Source organism: Myotis lucifugus, unplaced genomic scaffold (genome assembly GCF_000147115.1).
Source record: "Myotis lucifugus unplaced genomic scaffold, Myoluc2.0 scaffold_109, whole genome shotgun sequence".
Lineage (NCBI taxonomy): Eukaryota > Metazoa > Chordata > Mammalia > Chiroptera > Vespertilionidae > Myotis > Myotis lucifugus.
Genome location: NW_005871157.1, coordinates 4,041,342 through 4,061,397, shown reverse-complemented (window position 1 = coordinate 4,061,397; position 20,056 = coordinate 4,041,342). Strand labels below are relative to the sequence as shown.

General features: G+C 44.0%; 2 protein-coding genes and 1 non-coding gene across 3 annotated transcripts in view; 1 reads left to right on the top strand and 2 right to left on the bottom strand.

Moving 5' to 3' along the window:
- SPG11 (SPG11, spatacsin vesicle trafficking associated) overlaps window positions 1-16,589 on the top strand; it is a 91,110-nt gene extending 74,521 nt beyond the window's left edge. The window contains 10 exon segments of the mRNA XM_023757599.1: window positions 7,209-7,348; window positions 8,225-8,423; window positions 8,815-8,952; window positions 11,176-11,309; window positions 11,880-11,987; window positions 13,461-13,629; window positions 14,073-14,161; window positions 14,360-14,515; window positions 15,191-15,342; window positions 15,995-16,589. Coding sequence (XP_023613367.1) covers window positions 7,209-7,348; window positions 8,225-8,423; window positions 8,815-8,952; window positions 11,176-11,309; window positions 11,880-11,987; window positions 13,461-13,629; window positions 14,073-14,161; window positions 14,360-14,515; window positions 15,191-15,342; window positions 15,995-16,175 — 1,466 coding nt within the window. The 3' untranslated portion in view covers window positions 16,176-16,589.
- On the bottom strand, window positions 6,321-6,427 carry LOC111826901. The gene has a single exon (XR_002830353.1). It is a non-coding gene; the product is annotated as a U6 spliceosomal RNA (small nuclear RNA).
- Window positions 16,590-17,211: 622 nt separating the features above from the next.
- The window catches only part of EIF3J (eukaryotic translation initiation factor 3 subunit J), a 26,134-nt gene continuing 23,289 nt past the window's right edge, over window positions 17,212-20,056 (bottom strand). The window contains exons 8-9 of the mRNA XM_006093125.3: window positions 18,630-18,703; window positions 17,212-18,273 (exon numbers count right to left, since the gene is read on the bottom strand). Coding sequence (XP_006093187.2) covers window positions 18,142-18,273; window positions 18,630-18,703 — 206 coding nt within the window. The 3' untranslated portion in view covers window positions 17,212-18,141. The remainder of the gene's footprint in view (window positions 18,274-18,629; window positions 18,704-20,056) is intronic.

Sequence of the window (20,056 nt, the reverse complement as noted above, 5' to 3'; positions counted from 1 at the left end):
CCCTTGAGTGTGGCTCTTCCACAAAATACCACGTGCGGGCACACACATAAAGTGCGATTGAAACTTTGTGGTCCATCCGTAGAAATCGGTATTTTGTGGAAGAGCCACACTCAAGGGGCCAAAGAGTTGCATGTGGCTCATGAGCCGCAGTTTGCCGACCACTGCCCTAACTAGTTTGGCTCAGTGGATAGAGCGTGGGCCTGCGGACTCAAGGGTCCCAGGTTTGATTCTGGTCAAGGGCATGTACCTCGGTTGTGGGCACATACCCAGTAGGGAGTGTGCAGGAGGCACTGATAGATGTTTCTCTCTCATCGATGTTTCTAACTATCCCTCTCCCTTCCTCTCAGTAAAAAATCAATAAGATATATATATTTTTAAATTCATTATTTTTTTTTCAGCACCTAATAATGTTTTACCAGTTCCTTCCCCCCCCCCCCACCCCAATCCTCATCTGAGGATATTTTTCCATTGATCTTTAGAGAGAGTGGAAGCAAGGTGGAGAGACAGAGAGAGAGAAATATCAACGTGAGAGAGACACATCAATTGGTTGCCTCCCACATGTGCCCCAACCAAGGCTGGGTATCTAGCTTGTAACCAAGGTACATGCCGTTGACTAGAATCGAACCCAGGACCCTTTAGTCTGTGAGCCAGTGCTCTATCCACTGAGCCAAACCAGCTAGGGCTGTACCACTTCCTTTTTTTTTCTAAATCCTTATTGTTGAGAGTATTACAGATGTCCCTCTTTTTTTCCCCTCTCCACCCAGTTCCTGCCCCACCCCAGGCCTTTGCCACCCCATTGTCTGTTCATAGGTAATGCATAGATACACATAAGATCTTTGTTCAATCTCTTCCCACACCCTACCCCCTTTCCCTCTGAGAATTGTCAGTCTGTTCCTTTTCCATGCCTGATTCTATTTTATTCACCAATTTATTCTGTTCATTCGATTTCTTATTTGTTTATTTTGAATTTTTAGATTCAATTGTTGATAGATATGTATTTATTGCCATTTTATTGTTCATGTTTTTTATATATATTTTACTGATTTTTTACGGAGAGGAAGGGAGAGGGATAGTTAGAAACATCGATGAGAGAGAAACATCGATCTGCTGCCTTGTGCACACTCCCTACTGGGTATGTGCCCACAACCAAGGTACATGCCCTTGACCAGAATTGAACCTGGGACCCTTGAGTCCGCAGGCCAACACTCTATCCACTGAGCCAAACTGGTTAGGGCTATTGTTCATATTTTTTATCTTTTTCTTCTTCTTCCTCTTCTTAAAGAATACCCTTCAACTTTTCATGTAATACTGGCTTGGTGGTCATAAACTCCTTTAGCTTTTTCTTTCTATGAATCTCTTTATCTGACCTTCAATTCTAAATGATAGCTTTGCTGGGTAGAGTATCTTGGTTGTAGGTCCTTGCTATTCATCACTTTGAATATTTCTTGCCACTTCCTTCTGGCCTGTATAGTTTCTGTTGAGAAATTAACTGACAAGGGCGCTCTCTTTCTCTTGCTGCTTTTAGAATTCTATCTTTGTCTTTAGCCCTTGGCATTTTAATTATGATGTGTCTTGGTGTGGTCCTCTTTGGGTTCCTCTTGTTTGGGCCTCTCTGAGTTTCCTGGACTTGTAAGTCTATTTTTTTCACCAGGTAGGGGAAGTTTTCTGTCATTATTTCTTCAAATAGGTTTTCAATATCTTGCTCTCTCTCTTCTGGCACCCCCATAATGCGAATGTTGCTATGCTTGAAGTTGTCCCAGAGGCTCCTTACACTCTCTTCATATTTTTGGATTCTTTTTATTTTTCTCTTCTGATTGGGTGTTTTTTGCTTCCTCATATTTCATATTGTTGATTTGAATCCTCTACTCTACTGTTGAATCCCTGTAAATTATTCTTTGTTTCAATTAGTGTATGCTTAATTTCTGAATGGTCCTTTTCCATGTCTTTGGAATTCTGACTAAGATCCTTGAAAGTCTAAGTTCCTTGAAGATCCTTGAGTAACCTTATAACCATGGTTTTGAACTCTGTATCCAGTAGTTTGCTTTCTTCCATTACTTTCATTTGTGTAATGTTTCTTTGTCTCTGCATTTTGGCTGCTTCCCTGTGTTTGTTTGGGTAGAGCTGCTATGTCTCCTGGAATTGGTAGAGTGGCCTTGTGTAGTAGGTGTCCTGTAGTGCCCAGGGTCTCAGTCTCTCCAGGCACCTGAGCTGGGCCCTCTAGATGTACTTCTGTGGGCTGTGTGCAGTCTTGTAGTTGAGCTTTGATTGCTGTTGGCATCACTGGGAGGAATTTACTTCCAGGACAATTGGCTGTGAGGACCAGCTGTGGCTACAGTGGGAGAGCTGCTATGCAGGAAACACCCTTATGGAGCAGGACTTCCTTCAGTAGGGCTTTGGTACTCACTGAGTCTGCCCCTTGATTGTGTTGCTTGTGAATATATAGAGTTGTAATCTGTTATGTCTGAAGGGAGGTGCAAAGTTAGTCACTTCCGAGGGCCACCCAGCAGGAGCTACAGAGAGATCTGCAGATGGCTGCTTTTGTATTGGGCTAAGAAGTGCCCAGGTGAGGCCCAGCTGTGAAGCAAGGTAGGCTGGTACTAGTGCCAGGTCTTGGGCCTTTTATTGATAGATTTGGGGCACCCTCACACCAGCTGCAGCTTGTTTGAGAGATTTAGCAAAGTCTGAAGTCTGAGCCAGGACAGGCAATTTATGTGGAAAAGCTGCTGCAAACGGCTTGGGTGGGGTTGCAAATTGGATGGGGCGGGGTCTCAGAGAATCACCATGGTAGAGCAAACAGTGTTCTCCAGGTTGATGGCGACTCAGATATGGTTGCCAGTCAGCCTTGGGACGGGGGAGGTCTCAGCATAGGAACAATGACCCCTGCGAGCATCTCCATCTGGTAGAAGGCCGCCCCCAAGTTCCTGTCCTGATGCCAGACAATCCAGTTCCTCCTCCTATGTGTCTGGGTTCCCCAGTGACTCAGGGCCCTAGATCTCAGAGGAAGTGAGTCTGAGTAAATTTGTGTCTGGCCCTTTAAGAGGGACACCTGGGTCTCCAGCAGCCTCCGTGTCCTGCAGCCACAATCCTCACTGGTTTTTACAGCCTGAAGTTACGGGGATTTCTCTTCCTAGTCTGGGACCCTGGGCTGGGGGTCTGGTGTGGGGCTGGGACCCCTTGCTCCTCATGGTGGCCTCAGCAGGGACAATCTCCCTCTGGATTAAAAAAATGGCCCATGTGGGTGCCAAATCAGCCTATTCCACCTTTCCACCCTTCCTACCAGTCTAGTTGTAGGGCTTCTTTAAAAAAAAAAAAAATCTCTCTTTTCTTTTTTTTAAATATATTTTATTGATTTTTTTACAGAGTGAAAGGGAGAGGGATAGAGAGTTAGAAACATCGATGAGAGAGAAACATCGATCAGCTGCCTCCTGCACACCCCCTACTGGGGATGTGCCTGCAACCAAGGTACATGCCCTTGACCAGAATCGAACCTGGGACCCTTCAATCTGCAGGCTGTTGCTCCATCCACTGAGCCAAACCGGTTAGGGCAGGACTTCTTTTTTTTTTCCTCTAGTGGTAGGACTTCCATTCAGCCAGCTTTCAGGCAGTTCTGAATGATAGTTGTTCTGTATTTTAGTTGTAATTTTGATGTGGTTGTAGGAGGCAGCGAGTACCGGCGTTTACCTATACTGCCATCTTTTGTACCACTTCCTTTTGACCTCCATGGTATCTGATGAATAATGTGCAGTGATTTGAATTCTTTTTTTCCCATATAAATAATGCATTTTTCTCTGGTTGCTTTCAAGATGTTTTTCTGTCTTTGGTATTCAGCAGTTAGATTATAATGTGGCTGGGCATGTATTTCTTAGTATTTATCTGATTTGGGGTTCACTAAGCTTCTTGAACATGTAGTTTTGTGAGTTCCACCAAATTTAGGTTGTTTTAAGACATTACCTTTTCAAATACTTTTTTCAGCACCATACTCTTACTCCTATCCTTTTGGGACATGAATCTTAGAACTTTTATTAGTGTCTCACAAGTCCCTGAGGCTTTGTTCAGTTTTTCTTTTTTTTTTCTCTCTCTATTGTTCAGATTGGATAATTTCTGTTCATCTGTCTTCAGTTTCACTGACTGTTTTCTCTAGCATTTAAAAAAATGTTTTTATGATTTCAGAGAGAGGATGGGAGAGGGATAGAAACATCAATGATGAGAGAGAATCATCTATCGGCTGCCTCCCACACTACTGTGGATCGAACCATGACCTGGTTCATGGGTCGACACCCAACCACTGAGCAACACCAGCAAGCCAGACTTCTCTGGCATTTTTATTCTGCTATTGAGTGTTTTCATTTCTGTGATTTTTAAATTTCAGTTATTGTTCAGTGTTAAATTTCCATTTTATTCTTTACACCTTCTATTTATTTGCTGAGACTTTGTTTTTCTGTTTATCATAGAGCAGTCATAATTGCTTGTTGGGACATTTGTATAGTGGCTGCTTTAATCTTTTTGTTTTTGAATTGATTTCAGATAGGAAGGGAGAGAGAGAGAGAGAGAGAGAGAGAGAGAGAGAGAGAGAGAGAGAGAGAGAAACATCAATGATGAAAGAGAATCATTGATCGACTGCCTCCTGCATACACCACACTGGTGATCAAGCCCACAACCCAGGCATGTGCCCTGACTGGGAATCGAACCATGACCTCCTGGTTCTTAGGTTGATGCTCAACCACTGAGCCACACCAGCTGGGCTAGTTGCTTTAATCTTAATCAGACAATTTCAACATTTGTGTCATTTTAGTACTCTGTCATCTGTTGTCTTTTCTCACATGAGTTGAGATTTTCCTGTATATTTGTATGTTGAGTAATTTTGTGTTGCATTTAAACATTTTGAATAGTATGATATGAGACTCTGAGTCTTAATTTAAATCCTATGAAGAATTTTGATATTTTTTTAGCAGGCGTTTGACCTGGTTAGGTTTAGGCTACAGGTTCCGACCCACTTTCTGTGGGCCAACCCAGTGCACTTTTCAAATTCTTTGTGATACTATTCAGATCCATCCATGTGTGTACGATCCTCAGGTCAGTCTATGACCTGGGCAGTGGTTTATCTGTTAATTCAGTTTTATAAACACCTTCATGTTGCTTTCCTGAATCTCTCTCCCAAGTGCTTTCTGGTTTTCTGAGCCTTCCCTTTTCAGTCCTCTGGCCAAAAGCTGGAATTTAGTTACCCCATTCTGCCATGCACTTCCCTGAATTTGACTGCATCCAGGGCCACCTTACGGGGGGGGGGGGGGGGTGGCTAATGCAAAAAGGAACAGGATCACTCCACCCTCTTGAGACCAGAGCTCCTCTGATCCTCAAAGGTTCCTTTCTGAGTTTTGGTTCTTGCCACCTGCTGCGTCAGCCTCTGTCACCAAGGCCAAATGGTTGCTTAGGAGCTGAGATGAGAGAGAATGAGCATTAGGAGTTCCTGTTCCTACTCCTTGCGCCCATACTAGAGGGCTTTTCCTGGGGAGCACACTCTCTCTGTGAGCCTTAATGCTCAGTTCTAGGTTTTAGGTGGCACTGCCTTCAGGCTGGCGGTTACTAGAGGGGAAGAAAGTGGTAATTCTGGTTATCTGCATTCCACCGGCTGCTGTTTCCATTTCAGAGTCCTTGTATGGTGCTGCATGCAGTGTCCAGGTTTTATGTTGAGTTCAGTGGGAGAGAAGGGTGGAGTGATCTCCTTACCTAGAACTGGAACCCCCGAAGAAGGATTTTAAATGGGGGAATAACATGGTCTGAGTTGCTTTTTACTTTGGTCTTTAAAGTGTATTTTTAAAAATATGCTTTTATTGATTTCAGAGAGGAAGTGAGAGGGAGAGAGAGCTAGAAACATCAATGATGACAGAGAATCATTGATTGGCTACCTCTTGCACGTCCCCTTCTGAGGATCGAGCCCACAACCTGGGCATGTGCCTTTGACTAGAATCGAACCTGGGACCTTTTAGTCTGCAGGCTGACTCTCTGTTTACTGAGCCAGAGTGGCTAGGGCTAAAGTCTATTTTTTAATGGATAATGTCTTAAATGCAAAAGTATTACATGTTTAGTGTAGCAAATAACACAATACATAAATGCATAAAGTGAAATCATTTACCCATTCAACACCACCCCCACCAAATTCCCTAAAATAAGTATTTACTTGCTTGGCATGCATTGTTTTATACTTGTGGGCTTGTGTGTGCCAGTGCGCATGCACACACACACACACACACACACACTATTTCTTTCTTACGAAAATAAAATTACATTGTTCTACATTTTTTTTCAGTTCACAGATTGATTGATCTCATTCTTTTTTTCTTTTTTTTTTTCATGGCATCCTTGCGCAGGGACCATGCTAATCTTCTCTGTATTGTTCCAATTTTAGTATATGTGCTGCCAAAGTGAGGATGGCCTCATTCTTTTTAATGGCCGCAGAGTATTCTATGCAGATATACTACTATTTAACAACGCTTTATTGATACAGATTTAAATTTTCAATTTTGTTTTTGCGATTAGAAATAGTGTTATATAAATAATCTACTTTTTTACCTAATAGAAACACTTGATCAAAATAAGAAAGCTTTCTTCTATTTCAGACTAAGAGCATTTATTTGTTGTTTGTTTTTAATCAGGAGTGGATTTTAATTTTACTATTCCCTTAAGGTATCTATCCAGATGATCCTTTTTTTTTTGTATGATTTGCATTTTAAGAAAGACCCTGATGAGTATGTGGAAGATTGACCTGGGGACAAGGGGAGGCTGGCAGCAGGGACCAGTGACAGCCTCATAGATGCCGGGTGCTGAAGGCTGGAACTAAGGTGGTGATGGAGAGGTGTTTTGGAGATACAGTCAGCTAGACCTGGTGACTTATTTGATAAGGGAAATTAGGAGGAGAGGGTGAGGAGGAGAGTCTATCAGTCAAGTTTGGTGACCATCTTTAGAGTGCCCGTTAGGTGGCTTTGAGTCTTTTGTAGCCTATGAGGCCTGTGAGGTATCTCAGCCTGGGATTCCCTGGAAGAAGGCAATGAAAGAAGTTCAAGTGGACCCAGACCCGGGGGACTGATGGGGGTACAGTGCAGTAAGTTGTGGGCAGAGAGGCAGAGCCATAGCGGGCTGAGGAGAGGCCTTAACTTACCAGCTTCGTCACCCCCCCCCCCCCCCCCCCACCTTCAATCTGTATTTGCTTCTAGCTTCAAGTTTGGAGAGTCAGTCATTTGTGATGCTGCCCCCCAGTGATGAAATGGTGACTAATCTGGAAACTCTGACACACAAATGCCTCCATGGGAAGAACTACTGCCGACGGGTCCTCTGTCTGTATGAACTTTCCAAGGTAGTGCCAAAGTGGGGGGGGGGGGGGGCTCCACAGGAACCTCCCTCTGAGAGGGAGGGAAGCGTGAAGCTCGAGGAAGAGTTTGCACATTGCCAAGTCAGCCCATTAGGTGATGATCGTGACCTGGGAGTAGAGCTCTTGTCAGGATACAAATCATTTCTTGGAAATAATGGGGAGGATGCCCACCCAAGTGCCATGGTGACTTGAGTCCTGGCTGCCGCTTAGCCAACCAGAAATTAAAGCCAGACATTTCACTTCTTTAAACCCTAGTTCTTGATCTATAAGTGACTTGACCAAGAGAGTCCCTTCTGACCCTAATATCTTAGGTCTTGCTTCAGGAGCTTTCCTTGTCAGGGGGAGCCCAAAATAAGTTCAGAATAAAATAAAATGGAATATGATGACCCTAAAGACAGGAGCGGTGCAGCCAGGAACTGTTTGTGGCTTTGTGCTGACTGAAGGAGAAAAACAGTAGATGCTAAGTGCAGTGGGACGAGCACGGGAGACAGAGCGGAGCAGTAATGCCATTCGCCTTGGGTGAGGTTCAGAGGCTTCCTTGGAAATTGAGGCTTATGCAGCTGTTGTGGGAACAACACGGAAGGGGCTCTTGCCTTTTATTCAACTTTCTCACATTGTATAACATCTGAAAAACTCAGGGTTCAATACAAGATAAGTTACCTGATGCTTTTTGAAGACAAGACTCTCTTCCTTGGATCCAGCTCATTGGTGAAGTGGTGGAAAGAACTGGAATATAGTGCTTGCTTCTTTTAAGGTTCCTGCTCATGGCAAGCAATGCAGCCTGTCCACATCAGAATTCAGAAGGGGCTAGCTTTTTCCTGGCTCCTAACAGTAGCTTTGACTGACTTGTCTTCTTTTCAGGAGTTGGGCTGTTCCTACACAGATGTTGCTGCTCAGGATGGTGAGGCCATACTCCGAGCAATCTTGGCCTCTCCGCAGCCTGACCGATGCAAGCGAGCCCAAGCCTTCATCAGCACTCAGGGCCTGGAGCCAGACAGGGTGGCTGACCTTGTGGCCGAAGAGGTGACCCGGGAGCTACTGTCCCCATCAGAGGGAGCAGGTACCCTCCCTTCAGGCTTCCTCAGCTTTTCAGACAACTCTCACAAGTACCTAGTGTTAAGGATTTGGATGTTATGCTCATATGTCCTGCATGTTGCCCTCTCAAGTTGCCAGGTTGCACTCATAAGAGGAGAATGCATTGCGTTTATTTTGTTGTAATCACTTTTTGTTCATTCATTGTTTTACAATTATGCTTAGAGTAGCTGTGCCTTCCTCTGAGCTAATGAACTCCTGCTGTTGTGTCAGCTGACCACTAGGCCAAGAGAAGAGCTGCACTGGGAACTCCTTCAGCATTACTTCCTGGTGCCCAGGCCAGGGCAGCATGGGGCTCTTACCTTTCTCTCAACTGTCTCCAGGTAAACCAGTGCCTTTCTCCATGTCTTTCTGTACAGGACAGAAGCAGATGGTCACCCCAGCAGAAGAAAGTCAGGCATTTCTTCAGCTAACCACTTTGTGTCAAGACCGCACCTTGGTAGGCATGAAGTTGTTGGAAAAGATTTCCTCCGTTCCCCATGGGGAATTGTCCTGCAGTAAGTTCTTGGCCATTTTCTCACATGTTTTGGGCCCAAGCAGGTCTTCAAGAAGTCTTCTAGAGCTAGTCTTCCCAAAACTCAATTTGGATCCTTCCTGCTCTCACCCCTACTCCTCCAGAATAGTTTATAAGTTCTTGGCAGAAAGCCGTAAGTTCATTAAAGAAAGTTTAGAGGGTATGTATGGAAAAGCAGCCCCAAATTTAAAATCACACAAAGGTAAACCTTTAACATTTGGCATATTTATCTTATTTCACTCTTAAATTACCTTACAAAGTGGATATTATTGTCCCCACTTTAGAAGGAGACTGAAGCTTAGAGAGGTTGATTAACTATTAAATGGCAGAACTGGTATTTGAACCCAGTCTGTGTGATTTAAAAGCTCACTCACTTTCCACAATGTCTAGTTCATTACAGGCATTCAGAAATATGTGTCCCTCTGATCTTGTTCTATGCAAATCAATAGGCTTTTATTTTTCAAAAATGAGTTTTGCATATTGTTTATAATTAATTTATGAATATGCTGTCATTAACATCTTTCCATTGAATATTCTCCTATATCATTTTTTAAAACACTGATTTTTTAAAATTTATTTCTTGTTGTGTATCCTCTTCCGAGGATATCCTATATCATATTTAATGGTTACACAGTATTTCTCTTATATGTAATTAAAAATTGTAGACCCTGCCCCAGCTGGTGTGCTCAGTAGTTGAAGATCAACCTATGAACCAGGAGGTCACGGTTCAATTTCTGGTCAGGGCACGTGCCTGGTTTCGGGCTTGATCCCCAGTAGGGGTGTGCAGGAGGCAGCCAATCAACATTTGTCTCTCATCGATGTTTCTCTCTTTCCCTCTCCCTTCCTCTCTCTAAACTCAATTTTTAAAAAAATTGTAGACCCTATTGTGGGACTTTATATTATTTCCAATTTTCTGTCTTAATATACTGGCAAACATCCTTATAGGCAAGTCTATGTGCACACCCATGATTATTTCCCTAAGATGAACTGTGATTCAAAAGTATGCTGTCATTAACATCTTTCCATGATGTTTTTAAAGCTTGTATATATATTGTCAACTTTTACTCCAGAAAAAAAGTTCACTTCTTACTCCCACTTAAGCAGAGGTGAAAGTAGTATTTCCTGGAACCCATTCCACTTTGCAAATTTGATAGACCCAAAAAGGGAATTTTAATGATCTTTAGTGAACAAATAAATATAAGTTTTTAAAGTTTGAACAGTTTTACTTTAAAAATAGCTTTCTATTTCTCTTCTCAGTCCAGTTCAACAGTATGTACAGAGTACCAGCTGTGTGCTAAGTACTCTAAAAACCAGGGATGTGGTGAACATAAAGCAGCAGTCCCTGGAGCCCAGACTAGGGGTGTGACACAGTAAGAGCCAGACTGACGAGGGTCAAGAAATGTTTTTGGAGGAAATGTCCAAACCAAGGCCTGAAGGATTAGTAGTCAAGATTGCTCAGTAGTCAGGTTTGGGGAGGGTTCCACAGGTACCAAGACCCAAAAGGCACATGTATTAAGGCTGGGAACCCTGTTGCTGTCTTCAACATTGCAAACATTTTTCCCAGTTGGCTTTTTAATTCGCTTACAGTGATTATGTGTAATAGTTTGGAATTTGTATGTAGTCAAATCTTTTGTTAATCTAGAAAGCCATCAGAAGTGCAGAATATTGCCCTGGCCAGTATGGCGCAGTTGGTTGGAGTGTCACCCGTGCACCAAAGGTGGAGGGTTCGATTCCCAGTCAGAGCACATACCCAGGTTGCAGATTCGACCCGTTTAGCATGCATGCAGGAGATCGGTGTTTCCCTCTCTCTTCCTCTCAGAGGAAGTGCAGAACGTCATGTGGCTCTTGATTAGGCCCCAGGACTCTTCACTGAGATAGAAACTGCCCTCGGGTTCGGGTTCATGTTGGCATGAACTCTATCAGTTTGTCTCCAGAGTGTCTCCATCATTAGAAGTCAAGGATTCCTTGTTCTCATGTGCCTTGGCCTCAAAATGTCACTGTGCAGTCACTACATGACTGTCTTTGGGGAGAGATTGTACTGTCACCGAGAAGAATTTAGACATCATCTGGGGGGTGGGAGTTGTCCCAGAGCTGGAGCTGGTGCGGCCAGGGATCTCAGAGGACTGGTGAAGAGCCTTCTCCAGGCTGTGTGTAGGTGGGTGGCCAGGGTTCACAATCTTATCTGACCAGTACCCCACCTAATCAGCCACAGAGCTGCTGATTCTGGCCCATCACTGCTTCACGCTGACATGCCACATGGAGGGCATCATTCGAGTTCTGCAGGCTGCTCGGCTGCTCACAGACAACCACTTGGCCCCCAACGAGGAGTATGGGCTGGTGGTAAGTAAATCCCTCATCCCCACCTTCCATCCTAGGGAAACCTTTGAGAGAGCAGGTAGGCTAGGGGCCAGTCCAGGGCTGATTCTTACGGAATTCGCTCTGGATACCACTACCTACTTGGTAGCCAGCTGGGCAGCCCTCTGCTCCAGGCTCTAAGTTCTGTCAGAATCAGATTGTTCCAAAGGAGAAATCGAGAGGTTCCCTACCATGTTCCAGGGTGTCATCCCCCTTGCCAGAGGCTAAGACAGCTGTATTTTCCCCGAAACAAGGCTCAGACCTACCTCTTACCTCTGAATTGAAGTAAGCTGACAACACAAGCCTCCTATGCCTCCCCAAATAGTCACTTTTAAAGGCAATAGAGGAGAGAGCAGCAAGTGGTGTGACTAGGGTTTCTGAATCCCCCAGAAGCGGCCCTTGGTTGGGTACAAGGGAGAGGGAGCTCAGCAAGGCAGCCTGGCCATTAGCCCTTCTACCCCTGGAGCTTGGCATCTGCAAACAATTGATGAGGGCAATGGGCTGGCTCAGAGAATTCCAAATGATGCTGATGGAAGCTGCCTTCTTCCTTTTCAGGTGCGTCTCCTCACTGGCATTGGAAGGTACAATGAGATGACATACATTTTTGAATTGCTGCATAAAAAGCACTACTTCGAAGTGCTGATGAGGAAGAAGTTGGATCCGGTAGGTGCATGGTATTTTGAGCTCCAGGATGACATGTACTGACTTTCAGGAGTCTTACACTTTCTCAGAAATAACCCCAATCAGAGTAGACCCCTGGGATATGCAGGGAGGGAATTAAGGGCCTCCCTAGGATTTATACTGTAACCAGTAGTGTAAGGTTACAGATTTCAGACCAGATAGTGAATGTGGTAACAGATGCTAACTAGTGAAGAAAATAAGTTTGTGCATATTCACCTCAGCTATCACCTGCCTCTGCTATCTAGTGTCTGCTCTGACAGGGGCAAAAACCTTTTCTGAGCCATGCAGAAATGGATTGACCAGCTCGGAAGGCCATGTCTGAGGGCTAATTTTACAGTGGAGTTCTCAGGGGACCATAAAAGAGTGTGTTGCTGAGAGCTATTAGGAAGTGAATGCCAAGGCCTGGGCCTGGGAGCTGTGGAGCTGTTTATGATGGTGACCAGAAAGGAGGCTTGGAAGCAAAGGCCAGATTTGCCAGGCCTTTGGACTCTGGGCACTTGTCTGTCCTCCGCATGCGTATGTGACGCCCAGCATGTCACTCAGAGCCTGTTTTCAAGTCACTTATTTGGCTGAGTCATTGCTTCAGCCCATTTCACCTCTGAGGATTTAAAAACCACAGTACACTTTTGGCTTCTGGGAACTCGCAGGATTAAGAGACAAAGCAGAAAAATTCTCCTCAGTGTGGAGTTTCAGGACAGACCAGCTAGTCATCAGGAGACAAGTCCTGAACACCTTTAGGATCTCCCAAAGGGTATTTAAATTGTTTTTGAGGCATTTTTGTTTCTACATTTAAATATTCTTTTAATAACTTTCTTATTACAAAAGTAATGCATATTCAAAGTTAAGACACTTTGAAAACAGAACACAGAAAAAAGCCCTCTGTGTCTACCATGTGGAGATAGCCACTGCTAACATTTCGGTATAGGCCCTTCCTTTGCATACATACTCACAAACATATAAACATACATACTTAATTTTTTTTAATAAAGCCTTTTTCATGCTGTCCAAATATGAGTCTGCCTTTCTCACTTGATAAACATGTTATATTTCCCAAATCAACATCAGTTTAAATGGCTACAAGGTATTTTCTTAGCCCTTATTTTGAACATCTGCATTATTTTTAATTGTTTGCCATTATATATCCTTGTTACATCCATCTTAGCACTTCTGCCTGCTTATTTCTTTAGGGATGGATCTAGAAATAGAGTTGTTAGAATAACACGTGTGCATTTTTAAGGCTTCCCTCTTCTGACAGGTTTTACTGTTCATACTCCCAACAGCAAAGAGGATGTACCTGTTTCCTTATATTCAGGATAGCATAAACTTTTATATTAATTTTTGTCTTTTCCTTTTTCTTGGGTGTTTAAGGAACTTTAAGAACCAAGGGACTCAGCCAGGCCTCCCCGCCTTGCAGTCCCTAGTTGAGACTTTGGTGTTTCCTTTTTTTCTGGGCAGAGTGGTACCCTGAAGACAGCCCTACTTGACTACATCAAACGCTGCCGCCCTGGGGACAGTGAGAAGCACAACATGATTGCCCTGTGCTTCAGCATGTGCAGGGAAATCGGGGAGAACCATGAGGCAGCTGCCTGCATCCAGCTGAAACTGATTGAGTCTCAGCCCTGGGGTGAGCAGAGGTCACAGTAGCACCCTCAGGGATGGTTCTTAGGGCTTAAAAGGGCAGGAGCTCATTGTATTGACTAAAACCCACCTCAGTTTAGCAGCTACTGAATGCTGCCCCACCTGGGCAGGTAAGTGATAAGGGGATTTGGAAGGCATTGTCTGCCCTGTAGTCTGAGTGTCCAGGTCATCTGTCAGGAACCAATGTGTATGCTGATGCCATGTAAGCCTGCCTTGATGTTTCAGAAAGAAATGAAGAACTAGATGGGGCACTAAATTCTATTCCAGACTGTGTACTTCTGGCCCAATACCCTTTAACTGAGTGAGACATATCTGCTCCCTGTGAACACGAGCTGGGATATTTCTAGTCCAGCCGGTGATCACTCTGATGCGGTGGAGTAGCCAGCCTTGGGAGTCAGGCACACTCCCATTTCTTTTACTCCTTTGCAGAGGATAGCATCAAGAATGGGCACCAACTGAAGCAGCTGCTACTGAAGGCCCTGACTCTCATGCTGGATGCCGCTGAGAGTTATGCGAAGGTAACCATGGGGTCTTAGTTTAGGCTGGTTTGCAGCTTGGTACCTTCGGGAATTTTGTCCCTGGGCTCTCCCAAGTGAAGGGGGAGGGAGTCATGGGGCAATTGGCAGCAGAAGGGGGAGGGGGGCTCAGTTGTTGGAGGCTTCACTGGGAGATGATGGCAAAAGTTCACTTTTGCATCCCTCCACCCTGTCCCTCAGGATTCCTGCGTGCGACAGGCCCTGCACTGTCACAGGCTCACCAAGTTGCTAACACTGCAGATTCACTTTCTGAACACTGGCCAAAACACAATGCTTATCAACCTAGGTCGCCACAGGCTGACGGACTGCATCATGTCCCTACCTCGGTTCTACCAGGTAAGCACGAAAGAAAAACCTAGCCAGCACTGCCAGCATCCTCTCTCCTGCTACCTGTCTAATGGGGCTAAGATTGACTTGTCTAGGCTCAGGGTTAGTGTCAGAACCAGGACAGTTCAGCTCTCCTGACTTAGCTGACATACAAATTGCCTTTTTTTGTAGTATTTTTGCTAGCATGTTTGGACAAAGGTTGGAGAATGGTGAGACACATTGTTAGGCCAGCAGGGAGGCAGACACTTTCGCCCCTTAGACAGTTGAGGTTCAGAGGAACATCCCTGCTAGGGGTTCAGCAAGCACCTCTTATCCGCAGTGTTTTATGGAATGGTGCACTGGGGTTAGCACAGGGAATAGGGCTATTCGGGGCCTGGTTTCAGTCCTGTAATGAGAGATGGTTTCAGGAAATTGGCCCTTTCACTGTTTCTTACAGTTTAGTATGAAAAAGATGTTTTTCAGCAGTTTTACTAGTATTAATCCACTGAAGAAAAGACGGTGTTTTGGGACTTGAGGGGAAGCAAAATGTCAAACTGACACCAATTCTGATAGACGGAGCCTTTTAGTATGATTGATAATGATCAGTCAGTGTATGAGTGTGCAGCATTAAGTTTTCTAGAACTATCTGCCTTCAACTTTACATCAGATAGGCTCTAATGGTGTTCTTCCCTCCATTCTTTTAAGGCTTCTATTGTGGCTGAGGCCTATGACTTTGTTCCTGATTGGGCTGAAATTCTATACCAACATGTGATTCTTAAAGGAGACTTTCATTACTTGGAAGAATTTAAGCAGCAAAGGTTATTAAGAACCAGTATATTTGAAGAGATTTCAAAAAAGTAAGTATTAAAAAAAAAAAAAAAAAAAGTAAGTATTGCCAAAACCGGTTTGGCTCAGTGGATAGAGTGGCGGCCTGCGGACTGAAAGGTCCCAGGTTCGATTCCGGTCAAGGGCATGTACCTGGGTTGCGGGCACATCCCCAGTAGGAGATGTGCAGGAGGCAGCTGATCGATGTTTCTCTCTCATCGATGTTTCCAACTCTCTCTCTCTCTCCCTTCCTCTCTGTAAAAAATCAATAAAATATATTTTTTTTTAAAAAAGTAAGTATTAAAATGCCTGATTTGGATAAGGCATGGGTAATAATTTTATGGCTAAGTATAACATGCCATCCCTGTGCTTGAGATGACAAAGAAATGTCAAGAATCCCCAGGAAGATCTTTTTGCAAAAAGATGAGTGAAAACACTTTGCTTATGGTGCTCTGTACTTAAAATGGGAGGACAGTTACTCAGCTAGCCTGAGGTGCCAAAAATCCTAAACATCAAGAGGTCCCCTTTGGAGTATTAACTTATTCTAATTAAGGTAAGCAGTAAGGCACTCATTTTTAAGAAATAATGTCAGTCTTCCACTGTAGGTAATTGTGTCAGAGCTGATAGCCCTCGCTCAAGATACATACAGTATCTTAACCTGTACATTCCTGTTTCTTTGTCTAGATATAAACAACACCAGCCTACTGATATGACTGTGAAAAACCTGAAGAAGTTACTCACATATTGTGAAGATATCTACTTGTATTACAAGCTGGCATACGAACATAAACTTTATGATGTTGTGAATATGCTTCTGAAGGACCCTCAGACAGGCTGCTGTCTAAAGGACATGCTAGCAGGTTAGATGGGTTCTGATACAGGTGCCTGTTTTCTTATACTGCAACGAGGTACTGTCAGATGTTTGTGATTACAGTAGAATAATGCATTGGGAGCTTTGTTGTCCAAGTTATAAAATCCAGAACTGATCATACCAGTCCTCTGTGGGTCAAGAATGAGAGAGTTTTCACAAGGAAATTCCTATTTTAAAAGTGATGGTTCTCTGTACCATTTTATATAGATACTGGTATTAAGTTCAAAACTCCCATCTTCCTCAGAATGGCTTTTACTTTAGGACATGATATAATATTGATTAAAGAATACCTGTGCCTGCAGATTCCAGTTTCAAAGGAATTTAATATTATTTACACAGTTAAGGAACAGATGATACATTTCCATTAGTTAGAAACTGATCTCTATAATAAAATAGATTTTAAATTCAGTGCATGTCATTATTAACTGCTAAGGAAATCTTAGCCCTTGTCTGCCTTAAAACAATTTTTTATTGGCTGTAATTATTGCTGTGTAGTCACTGCTTTGTTAATTTCTCAAATTATTTGGATGGTCCTGTCTTCCACTTAGTGCTCTACAGAGTTTTGATTGAGACCCTCCCCTTTGTATGTAAGAGAAATTAAAAAAAATTTTGTTCTGTCCCTACTTTTGAGTCTGTGACAGTTTTAAACATTTAACAAATTTGGTTAAATTGCTTAAAAATATATATGTAATAAAGATGACTCAATCTATGCTCACAGCCATACCTGAGTTATAAGCTCAATTACTCCAATAAATAGTTCTAGATATCTTAGACCTTACATACAAATTGCCTTTCTATAGTAACTAAACCACCCAATAATTTTTCCCCAAATAAATAAAATGAGGAAGGCAGCCCTATACCTTTGTTGCTCTAGGGTGACCCTGTTAAGGGCCTGACAAATCATTTTTGTTTTAAAGCTATTAACTACTCATCAAGCATTTATTAAGCTTTGTTAAGTATATAGAGAACTCTAGTCCCAAGAGCTGTGCTCTATACTCTCCAAAAATATCTCTTGGGAGATAACACAAAATTTAAGTCCTCACAATAGTGATTTTATTAAATTAGTTGCTTTATAAAACATTGCAGATGTCATAATTGTTAACATAACAATTTACCAAACTAGTTAACTGGTGCAGCTTGCTGAGCATGTTTTATAAAGGAAAGGAAATGCCAAAACCCTGTTTAAAGTTATTCCACTGCAGCCCAGAAGAACAAAGGAGATTTGTTCCTCAGACACTTCAATCAGGCAAATAAAGCAGATAGGGTTCCCCTCCCCCATCTGAAGCAATTCATCAGTAGAACAGTCTGATAGTGTGCACTCGAGAGATTCCACAACTTGTAATACAGTAACGGAGAGGTTTACCTTCTTCAGCTTCAAAGTGGAGGGTTTTGGTCAATTTTTAAGTATCAAACTAGTAGTTTTCAGCCGCCGTATCTTCACTCTGACAAAAGCAGTCTTCTTCACAATGTATGTTTAATATCCTCACGCTCAATTTTAAGACAAAGCAATTTTAATACTAGGTGCACACCACATGCCCTTGCTGCAAACTGCTTTTCTTGACAAGTTATGAAGTAGTTCAAGGAGGTATGGTTAAGGCTGTATTACTGACTGGTGCTGGTCAATACTACACAATTTCTTGTCATGTTGCAACCTTTGTTTCCAATTTAGTGACTGCTGCTATAGAATCAGATAGCAACAATGACAACATTATTAAGTTTGTGTGTTTTTTAAAACTATGATTTAGTAGCAACTGAGGTTCCCAATTTTAACCCCTTGGCAGCAAGATCCAAGTTCCCTCATTTGCACATTAGCACCTAAGTGTCAAGGGGTTAAGTAACCAGCACAAAAGATACTGCACTTCTGATTGTAGCATTTGGCAGAACTGAAAGGAAAGGAAGTTGTGCTACATGTTGAAGGGATTGTGGGCAACAGAAAGAAGACACCAGAGAAGATAAAATGTCACATGAAATCTTCAAAGTCTTGTACATATCCTCCATCATAACCACCATAATCTGCCAGATCGTCTTTCATGGTGGCCTTTAATCCCCCTCCAGGAACCACACCTTTCTTCTTCTTTTTGGCTTTGCTTTGCTAAAGATAAAAGAGAGTCAATTCATGAGACGTGATCTACCAAGTATTTCTTATCTGGGATAGCAACCCTCAAAGAGACACCAAAGCCTCTGGTCACAGAAAAACTTCAATTCTCTAAGGGAGATTCCCAGACAACCCAGGGCAATTTCTACTATTAATTCAGAAACCAAAACTGTGAACATGTTTGTTTGGAAAAAAAAAAAAAGTAAAAGTCACTCACACTCACACTGTTCTATTCCAATTTAAATGGTATTGGTAAACTGCTTGACCTTTAAGTTTCCCAGGCTTGTCAAGAATGTTATGCCTGCACCACCATCCTCATGAAATACACATCACCCCACACATCTTGCTCTTACCTTTTCTTGCTTCTGTTTCTCACTACAAAGCACAGTCAGTGAATTGGTGATCTTTTTCAAGTCATCAATTTCCACTATAAAAGAAAAAGTATGCCACTAACTTTTAATCATTTTTGGGAATAAGTAAAGGCAAAATATACATTCTTCCCATGTGCTATGAGAAATCTAATTTATCTATCATTAACTTCAATATCTTTGAAAAGGTTGTAATTCTCCTGTTTGACATATGGCCAGGCATACAAATCAGAACTATTAAAAACTAGAGGCCCGGTGCACGAATTTGTGCAGCAGTGGGGTCCCTTGGCCTGGCCTGTGGGATCAGGCCAAAACCGGCTCTCCAACATCCCCCTAGGGATCCTGGATTGCAAAAGGGCACAGGCCAGGCCAAGGGACCCCACTGGTGCGCAATCGGGGTCAGGGAGAGATGTGGGAGGTTGGCCAGCGAAGGAGAGACCGTGGGAGGGCTCCAGGGCGTGTCCGGCCCATCTTCCTCAGTCCCGATTGGCCGGACCCCAGCAGCAAACTAGCCTACCAGTTGGAGTGTCTGCTCCCTGGTGGTCAGTGCACGTCAGAGCGAGCTGTTGAGTGGCCTTAGCATATCATTAGCATATTACACTTTGATTGGTTGAACGGCCGACCGGACACTTAGCATATTAGGCTTTTATTACATATACTAGAGGCCCGGTGCACAAAATTTGTGCACAGGTAGGGTCCCTAGGCCTGGCCGGCAATCAGGGCCGATCTGTGGGGTAACCAGCAGGGTGATCAGGGCCCCCCTCTCGCACCCACTTTGGCCAGCCTGGCCCCGCCCCCTGCCACCAGTCGCCTTCCTCTGCAGGGCGACTGGCGGGGCGATTGGGGGGGGGGGTCCCCGCTGGCACCTGCCTTGGCTGGCCTGGCACTGCCCATTTGCTGGCCTCACCCCCCACCTCCCTCTGCGGGCTGACTGGTAGGGCGCTCAGTGGGGTTGGGGGGAGGGCCCCCAGCTCGTACCCACCTTGGCTGGCCTGGGGCCTGGGGGCAGCTCCTGCGTTGAGTATCTGCCCCCTGGTGGTCAGTGTGCACCATAGCAACCGGTCGTTCTGCCATTCAGTCAATTTGCATATTAGGCTTTTATTATATAGGAGATATATATATATATATATAAATATAAAAAAAGCCAGTGTCTGTGACGACCAAATGACCGGTCACCATGAGATGGTCCCTTCCCCCACTCACCCTCCCACTCGTGAGCAGGGCAGGGTGGGACTACAGACTGGTGAACAGGCAGAATGGCTGACCTCGTGGTCCCTGCCCCTGGCCCGCAGGCTCCGATGGATCAGCGATGGTGAACGGGGGAATCGGGGTGGGTGGCGGGAGGACCGGGCTGGCTGTCAGGCCGTTGGGATCACCCAGCTCATCCCCCGGGTGCTCGGGGGCTCAGGCCT